This window comes from Euprymna scolopes, chromosome 41, assembly GCF_053919585.1.
Source record: "Euprymna scolopes isolate OS-2025 chromosome 41, ASM5391958v1, whole genome shotgun sequence".
Classification (NCBI taxonomy): Eukaryota; Metazoa; Mollusca; class Cephalopoda; order Sepiida; family Sepiolidae; genus Euprymna; species Euprymna scolopes.
Window position 1 is genome coordinate 204,277 of NC_136522.1, and position 10,171 is coordinate 214,447.

Consider the following 10,171-nt stretch of genomic DNA (forward strand, 5'->3'; position numbering starts at 1 on the left):
GGACAGAGATTCCATGAGGGTAACACGCAAGTTATGAGCTCTGGTCCTACTCAGACATTCAAGTCTTAAAAATAGTAAAAGTTATTTCATTGTTCATAGGAATGAATAATGAGTTTCAGTAAGAGTCGAATCAAGTTGGTTGACTCAAAAAGAAAAGAAAGAATCAATTCTAAGAAGAATTGATCTATAAACTTGACGCACGAGATGCGATTAAATGTCGGCGTGTGGAAACCGAAATATCTTTCCATGTTGTAACCAGTGAGAATTTCATCTGACAAGAGGGACGAACGAAGGTTTTACCAAACAACATCGAGTTTTCAAATTCAAGGATTATTTTCAAAAGAACTTTCAAGGATTCTGTCACTGAAGTGAGGACAGATCGATTTGGAGTGGCGTGAAGAAAATATATATGTAAAAAAAAAGGACTCACACACATATATATATAAAGATAAAAAAAAGAAAGGTTAAAAAAAACGAAATCATTGTTTTACGCAGTAAGTTCTCTTATTCTAATTTTCTCTTATTTCTGTACTCTCTCCCTAGTGTTAATTAAGCCTTTAGTGCTTGCCATAAGGACATTTTGGCAGTCGAATTGGTGAACATATAAACTGTATTTTCTCTTGTAAATTGAACATATAAACTTTTTTCTCAATAATTGAACTTTGCAGCTTTGCTGCCTTCTTTCCCCAACCCTTATGCTTTCTTTTTCCCTCAATAAAATGTCAATATTTTTTTATTCTTAAAAGTATTTCCTTGTCTTTATTTTTTCATGTCCTGATTTTTCTAGGCTTATTAACATGAACCATGTGAGATAACCTTCACGGGACTCAGTGAATAAATTTCCCGCAAGCCATTACAGCTCCCAGTCCATAGGGAGAAGCATCTACTTGCACTAGAATAGGTCTAGATCGGTCAAAATGAGTTAAAAAAAGATGCAGAACACAGCATCTTCTTTGTTTCTTCAAAGGCCCTTGTTTGTTCAGCACCCCATACCCAGGGAGCACCCTTCCTCATTAAGCTATGAAGTGGTTCCGGTATTGTTGATAAATTCAGAAAATAACTATGATAATAGTTAAGTGCCCCGAGGTAGGCTCTTAATTCCATGATGTTTTGTGGAAGAGGTGCCTCTGTCATGGCGGCTACTTTGTCTGGAAGAGGCACTGTGTCTTCCTTACTAATTCTGAACCCCAAATATGTTACTCCAGGAAGGAGAAACTTGCACTTACTTTTCTTTAATTTTAATCCGGCCTTATCCAGGGCAGCAAATGCACTCTGTAAATTCTTCAGATGACTACTGTCATCACTACCTGAAACCAAGATATCATCCACATGCACCTTGCAAAAAGAGATGTTCTTCAACCTTTTGTCCATGTCCCTTTGAAAAATCCCTGTAGCACTGTGTACTCCAAATTGTAGTCTGGTGGGCTGGTATAATCCTTGGTTAGTATTTACTGTTGGCAGTTCCTGGGTTTCTTCATCCAATTCCAGTTGCTGATAGGCATGACTCAAGTCAAACATAACTAAATTTCTGGTCCCCTTTCAAAGAAGCAAATATATCTTCTGTCCGAGGAATGGAGTAGTTGTCATATGGTGATGCCCAGTTTACTGTTTGCTTGTAATCTCCACAGATCTGGACGCCCCTATTATCATTTTTGGCAACTGGTACAATGGGGTAGCCCACCTAGAATACTCCACTCTTTTGTAAATTCCCTGGGTTTTGAGGCGATCTTTCTCCACATCTGTTTTTATGGCCTAAGGCACTGGTCTTACCCGACAAAATTTGGGACTCACCGTCTTATCAATGGGTATTTTCACCTTAAAATTTTTTAAACACCCCATTTCTTCACTGAACAGCAACTCAAATTCTTTAAGAAGCTTTTCCAACCTCGAAGGAGAATCTTCCACGAACGCCATTTTTATCTGTTCCTCAGCAACTTTAATGGTACATTGGATTGTGGGTGTTCACCGCTTTTATTTTTAAATTGTCTTGTTACTCCTCCACATTATTCGTTCCGCATCGCCAATTAAAGTGCATCAACATTAACACTGCACATGAATAAAAACGCACAAGACAAAATTAATATTATAGATGAATGAGTTGTTGGCACATGCCAAAACAAAATGGCCGTTTATACGCTCGCTTTATTTACAAATGCACTGTAAAAGACTGCTACGCCCTCTAGTGATAAAGGGCATCAATAGTTTCATTGGAGTGTAAGGAAGATAAACCTGTCCAATATATTACACATATCAAATTACATTTCCCCTGATCCTTAAAGATCACCTCAGCGACTCAGTTCCCTGCTGAGATTGGCGTTGAGTTTATGTAGGTTCATGCATATTCGAGGGACCCATCTTTCTTTGTACTGTATGCCAAACTAGAGCACCAGTCTGTATGTTCCTCAACTTTCTGGAGCACATCTTCCTCAACGATTTGATTTCCTCCTTCAATTTATCTTTTAAGCGGATACTGCATTTGTGTGAAGGATCGATAAAAGGTTGTGTGTCTTCCTTTAGTAGGAGTTTAGTGGTCCCACTAAATCTTCTAATCTTGTCAAACTACTTAGGGTATTGTGATATGAGCTAATGGAAGAAATAGGTATGATTGAACAATTTTTAAGGGTGTCTATATGTATGGTTATTAGCTTCAGCTTTTCACATATTGGAAGCCCTACAACTGCTGGTCCTGGTACTTCTACAACATAAAATGTTGTAATTGTCCATTTTGAGTCCTTATACTGGCATAGAAAAGTGATGGTTCCAAGGCATCAAATTCAGTCACCTCTGTATAAGGTGAGTTTCACATATAGGCAGGATGGAGAGGGCCTTTTGTGATGTTCCATACATCTGTTGAAAAGTTCTCAGTGGGAGTATGTTACCGGATGCATCAGAATCGATTTTTATGTGAAGAATGTAGTGTGTTCTCCATTTCAGGTGAGGTGGCTTGATATTTAGGGTTGTGTAGGCTTCGTCCCTGGGTTCTCTGGTTATACTATTCATGCTTTTAGCAGTGAGTGTTATAGAGATGAAATAATGTAGGTATTTATCATCGTCACTGCTAGGATTGATGTGATCAATATTTTCCATCTTTCTTCTGTTCTTCCTAGCAATTGGTGGTAGTTGCAGGATTCACTTCTGTCTGCAGTTCTTTAATTTAGTTTTTCTGCAGCATCTCGCCAAATGTCCCTTGCTTCCACGTGCAGAGCAGTCATCACTGTATGCTGAGGAGCACTGCCAGGGTTTGTGGCTTCTATAGCAGTTCCCACATTTTCTGTCTCGGTGAATGTTATAAATTCGCTCTGTTTTTAGCATTCCAAGTTGATTCAGCTGGTCATTTCCAGCGGTAAGGGCTTTGTATTTTCAGCCTTCATTCAATACATTAGTTATACTGTAACCTTTTGGCTTGATATAAAGCTCATTCTGGAAAGCATCATATGTAGTTGAAAATATGATTTCTATAAGCCTTTCACTCAGCTCTTCAACTTTGAAATCACATTTCTGTGCCAAAGTTCTAGCTCGTGTCATGAAGTCATCTAGAGACTCATTTGACTCATGGCGATATTACATGAGGTGCAGTCTGTGTATTCTAAAGTAAAAATTAACCCTGAGCTGGCATTTGAAACAGTTCCACAGGTGTTCAGGTGACTTTTTTTGTTGCTTAGTGAGGCCACTAGCATTTAGGTGTCTTACGCCTTGGTCCCCTATACCGCGGTATATTTTTCTGGCTTGTTTTGTCTCGTCTACTATTTCTTCATTTTCTATATATGAAGTCATTTTTGCTTAAAATGTGCCATGGCTTCACTAAGATCTGGGTCAGACCAGTTCATGTTGGCAGATGTGCCATAACATATTTGTTTTTGTTTTTTTATCCTCTTTTTTTTTTAAATATATTTAAGCGAAATGTGAGACTGAGACAATTTGAGCGATGTGATATAGACAATTTATATGATGTGCGATAAAACAAGGCAATAAAAGTTATTTACTATAAGATAAAAAGTCATTTACAATAAAATGAAAAGTTATTTACAATCTGTAACAAAAAAATTAATGTTGTGTTTGTTTCTCCCACATAGTATGTTATTTTATATCATACTTGTAATGCCGTACATATTTTTCAATCAATTCACCTGTATAATTTTAGTTCCTAGTAGGGTGATCAATAAAGGCAACGCCATTGCGATCATGATGTGAGGGTTGTTTCTTTTTGGTTAAGGAATAAGAGCTGAATGATATAATCAAAGGTATAAGCAGTTTTAATTCAGAGAAAGTCAATGGCCAGAAGCACTACATCTGGTTCCAGGCAATTCACAGCAAACAGTAACTGTAATACTATATCTCGTATATTGATCTTTTTCTTGTCCCTTATAGGAACTGAGTTCTCCACATAAGCGGACACACAAACTCAAACGGATGACCTTAAGGCAAACACGATTATCACCCTTTAACTCTGGCAATATCATTCTTGGCCACAGCACTTTCACTTCTGGTTTATATTATTTGCTCTTTTTGCTGGGCTTCTCAACTAAGGCACATGTGATGAAAACACTTCCCAGTTTGGGCAAACAGCCAAACCGACATTTGACTTCTCATCAAGAACTCTGAAGGCCAAAATCGCAAGTAACAAACTAAATTTCACAACTTAATACTTGTACTATAAATAAATTTACTTTGGTTTTAATTATATACCGGCATACTATGTGTCTTCATTACTTGGCATAAGAGGCCACGTGACAAATGATTCAATCTGCTACTTAACAATAGAGGATGGGGTTGCCAAATACAATAACAGGCGACACCATCCTTTGAATATTCTTTCTTAATCATACTTGGTAAACTCGATCTTTATTCTTGGTTGTATGTCATGTCAAGCAGAGACCACTACAAAGTGGGCTCTTCAAACTGCACCAAATGATTTCACAGGAAATAGAGAAGTCTTTTTTATACAAAAGTTAAACGAATTGAACATAACAATCTTTTTATTGTTAAAGGGAAAGCATTTCTAATTCAAAAGAACCGTAAATTAAAAGAAAATATATTTTTATTTCTTATATTTTACAAAATTGACTTTTTACAGACCTTCAAATAAAGCGATTTCATATGGACTTTTACCAATAGATAAGTTTTTTAGATGTAACTTTTATTACATATAATTAAACATCATTTTAAAATAATTTGTGACCAACTAAAATTTTAATAAGCCTGATTTCTCCTATGGTTACTGAGATGATAGAGATCTTTCTATTCCAGTTTCTTTTCATGTCATATATAAGACTTTGGTCTTAGTTATCTTTTCTCTTTCAGATTTCCTAAAACAAGCATCATTATTCTGCTTTGAATTAACATTGTTATTTTAGCCATCTTGTCCCATGTCGATGTATAAGATTTAATTCAGTTTTTTGTGTATGTAGTTATAGTCATGGTGGATAGTACGTTCGCATATGTACTAATGTATTTGTTTTTAGGGAAACCAAAACGCCATATACTTCCTAACAATATTTTGTCTGTCCTATATAATCATTAGGGTTATGACAATAGAATATTCTTATCATTGTTTTGACTCTTGAGTATATATCCAACACAGTTAATCAACCGAGAACAACATCACTCTGTATAAAAGCATACATCAATGGATAAAAACTTGAGAGTAAAAACAATGAAAAGAATATTCTGTTGTCATAGACCTAATATATTTTGTATATATTGCATAGTCTTAGTGGATGTTCTGGTCACATATACACTAATACATTTGCTTCAAGTAAAACAATTTCACTTGGACTTTTGCAAATAGACATGTTTTTTTTTATTAGTGATGTAAGTTTTATTTAAAATAATTAAACATTTAAAAATAATTTGTGCCAAACTGACAATTTGGTATTCAATATTTTTTGGCAGAAACAAACTTATAGAACCTTAGGTCACACAAATATTATTTTTTTAAATATAAATAAGAAATATTTTAAACCGATTTCGTCCTAGGATAATTTTATTTAATTTACAAACTCCAATCTGATATTTATCATTTCTACAAGTATTAATAGAGATATTTGTAAGTAAAAAAAAGGTATGCAATTGACATACAAATTCATTTATTAAAAGTACAGAAACAAAAACTGCATCGTACATTTTATTTTTTGGTAAATGAATTTAATTTTGTTGATCTAGCTCTAATTATATTTTATTATATTTTTTAAATACCTTTAACGTACATACATGTGTCACAGTTTTCAGATTATAAGATATTCAATCGAGATCCCATTAACAAAAAAAGGAAAATAAGGTGATAACATATTACAGACATTAAATTAGTATATAGATATGATAATTTACTGTCCATATGTTATGCTATCACCTTTTATCCTCCTTTTTAATAAATAGGATCCCACGATCACTGAAGACACCATGTAAAAAATAAAATAAATGATGTTGCTTTTAGGCCATATGTGAAACTAAAATATACCTTTTCGTTCTTCTGGCTAGGATCCAAGGGTAACATTTGTTCTGTCTAAAGATGGCATAATAATATCATAGGGTTTCCATTTATGCCTGACATCCATATAATGGAAATGTCACAGATTCCTATAAGGAAGTTCCACTAGTTATATTTAATATTTTTAAAATTAAGAATATTAATAAAACTGCTATTTTGTGATGCTTCTAAGAATTATTTCATTTTTATTTAAAAAATAGTTTGTTTTCATTAAATATTGTCACATATAAATTGGTCTTGCATATGAGCTCAAATCTGATTTCTCCACAGTATTTTTATCATATGCATGAAATATCGCAATTTCGGTAAAACAGAAAACTAACAATACACAAAATCATAAGGTTTTTCTGCAGTATGATTTTCCATATTGTGTAATATATTTTATTTTGGTATAAAAGTGTTACACACTTAAAATATTGTAACATTTTAAAATTTTCTCATTTTTTTTATTAGAGATGGATGTATTCTATCAAATACCTGACATTTACCCGAAATTTTGAAGACACTAAGAGATTTTGTCATTTTAATTATGATTGTTTGTATCTCTTTCTCATAGGCCATCGCATTTTTTCACCAGGTACCTTTTGAAATTATTTTTAATAAGCCTGATTTCTCCTATGGTTGCTGAGATGATAAAGATCTTTATATTTAAGTTTTTTTTTTCATATCATAGATAAGACCTTGATCTTAGTTATCTTTTCTCTTACAAGTTTCCTAATTATTTCATTATTCTGCTTTGAATTAACATTGGTACTTTTTTTTTACTCAAGTTCACCCCTTACAAAGCATATCACCAGTTGGACGTAACGGGCTACTATTTGGAACCATGTCTAGGAAAGATTAACAAGATATTTGTTTATGTTACATTTAAGCTTCTGCATATCAGTACAACCAGGGAAGCAGGCAGGGAATTCCAAAGTCTAGCTGTTCGAGGGAAGAAACTATTAGAATAGAAAGCTTTCTGGCATTTGGCAACAACAACAGTGAAGTCATCTTGCCCCATTTTGATGCGTAAGTTCAGTTTTCTGTGTATGCAGTTATAGTTATGGTGGATAGTATGTTTGGTGGATAGTATGTTCGCTTATGTACTAATAGATTTGTTTTTAGGGAAACCAATACGGCACATACTTCGCAACAATATTTCATTGTTCTTTTCCCTATCTTGTCCTATATAATCATGTAAATTTTAATAATTCCGTTTTCTATGTATATATTTTTATATATTGTATAGTCTTAGTGAATGTTGTGGTCATATGCACACTAATAGATTTGCTTACACATAACAGAAGCATATTATATTTCACAAGATTAGACTGCTTTCTCTCCTTTATGCTTGTATATGTAAGAACATATGATGGATCTAGGTAAAAGAAGAGTCGCATATTCACAATATTTCATTGTATATGTGTCCATATATATTATAACATATCAGCCTATTAGTAAAAGACCAGTCTCATACTTCCTCAAAATAGTTTATATCATATATGTATTCGCCTATGCTTCAACATATTTTGTTTGGTCGTAAAAGAAGAACCACATACTTCACAAGAATAAGGTTTCTCTCCAGTATGTCTGCGCATATGTCTCAACATATGCGGTTTTTGTGTAAATGAGGACCCACATGTTTCACATGAATATGGTTTCTCTCCAGTATGTGTTCGCATATGTACAAACAATCGCTGCTTAGTTGTAAAAGAAGTGCCACATACTTCACATGAATATGGTTTATCTCCACTATGATTTTGCATGTGACTCAGCATACTTGGTTTGCTTGTAAAAGTAGAGTCACATACTTTACAAGAATATGGTTTCTCTCCTGTATGTATTCGTTTATGCATCAACATACTCTGCTTCATTGTAAAAGAACAGCCACATATTTCACAACAATATGGTTTCTCTCCAGTATGTGTTCGCATATGAATAGTCATACTAGCTTTACTTGTAAAAGAAGAGCCACATACTTCACAAGAATATGGTTTCTCTCCAGTATGTCGACGTATATGTTTCAACATATGTGATTTTTGTGTAAATGAAGAGCCACATACTTCACAAGTATATGGTTTCTCTCCAGTATGTTGGCGCATATGTACCAACATACGTTGCTTTATGGCAAAAGCAACTCCACATACTTCACAAATATACGGTTTTACTCCAGTATGTATTGGAATATGATTTAATAAATGATGTTTCAATGTAAAAGAAGAACCACACTCTTCACAAGAATATGGTTTCTCTCCTGTATGTGTTCGCATATGTAGCAACATACTCTGCTTCGTTGTAAAAGCAGAGCCACATATTTCACATGAATATGGTTTCTCTCCAGTATGTGTTCGCATATGAACAATCACACTAGATTTATTGCTAAAAGCAGAACCACATACTTCACACAAATATGGTTTTTCTATTGAATGTGTTTGCTTCAACATAGTTTTTTTATGTAAAGGGCCGCACATTTTAATAGAGTACTATTCCTATAATGTGCCCACATATGATTTAACATAATTTGTTTTTCTGTAAAAGTACATTTTTATAAAAGAAAAATGATAATTTACAAGAATAAAGTGGTTTATCTTGTTATTCTTTGAAAAAATATGAGATAGATAAAGAATTATATAAAATTAACCTTTTAAAATTTTCCAGGATAATATATTTTTAGGCTATTTGATTAATAGGATTTTAATTATACATAGATGACACAATGTTTCTCACTAATTAGGCTTGCAATTTTCACATTAGGAAAATTAGTTCATTATATTCTTATCAAGTATTTTTAGTAACTAAAAATGTGCATGTATTAAAAATCCATTGGTGACTTAGTAATATGTATTCTTATTGGGACAGATATTCCAGTTTGTGTTTCACTAGATGAGATAGTGAGAAAATAAAGACACTTGAGAATGAATGTTTCCAATATATGTTCAACAAATTTGATTTTACAGTTTACAAGAATATGATTTCTGTCTTCAGAGACTTTTAGCTTTTGTTTCTTTGTGGTTTCCTGTTGAACTTTGAAAAAAAAAACACATTTAGGATGTATCTATTTTCAAGCATCAAATTTCAAGATCGTTTTTTAAGTAAAAATATTTAATAACTTTTTATCAAATTTTGTTTCTGCATGTTTTGCTATATTCTGTTAATTTTGCAGTAACAAAAAGAAATTATGAAACAATCACATTTTAACATAAAATTTAGTGAACTATATTTTTGATGTCTTATGAAAAACATTGTTACTGGCTTTTTACTGCATGACTCTACAAAACATTTAAACTTTCCAGCTCTCAAAGACTAATTTTTTGCTTTCATTGTTAGCAATTCTTTCCTAGTATTTTAAATATATGTGATTTTGCATTCATTAAGAGTCCATCAATGCTAGTTTCTACTAAATTTACTTAAGAATACGTTTTCCAATATATTTTCACCAAATTTGCTTTCAGATAGTTTTAGTTTAAACCAATTTACATAAAAAAATTTCCAAATATTTTTCTCACAATTACAAGTCTGTAAGAAAACCAAGATTCTTTGGAATCCAATGATGGGTTTGTTTTCTTGCGATTGCTGGAGATTCTGAAAATATAAAATGAATTTTAAAAGATAGCATTTCAAGAAATTATAGTATTATGTATTCATGTTTTTTGAAAATTATTTTTCAATATGTCAAGCAATTGTAGTATATGTTTCTTAATG

At 32.9% G+C, this 10,171-nt stretch overlaps 1 protein-coding gene across 1 annotated transcript; it reads right to left on the reverse strand.

Moving 5' to 3' along the window:
• Nucleotides 1-4,800: 4,800 nt before the first annotated feature.
• Nucleotides 4,801-9,967, reverse strand: LOC145266284 (uncharacterized). Its single transcript, XM_080121827.1, has one exon. It carries the CDS (start codon nt 8,938-8,940, stop codon nt 7,966-7,968), a length of 975 nt encoding a protein of 324 aa, XP_079977953.1. The 5' UTR covers nt 8,941-9,967; the 3' UTR covers nt 4,801-7,965.
• Between the last annotated feature and the right edge of the window lie 204 nt (nt 9,968-10,171).

Coding starts and splice junctions, on each gene's coding strand:
- LOC145266284 (XM_080121827.1), bottom strand. CDS start 8,940: ATGTGCGGCCCTTTACATAAAAAAACTATGTTGAAGCAAACACATTCA.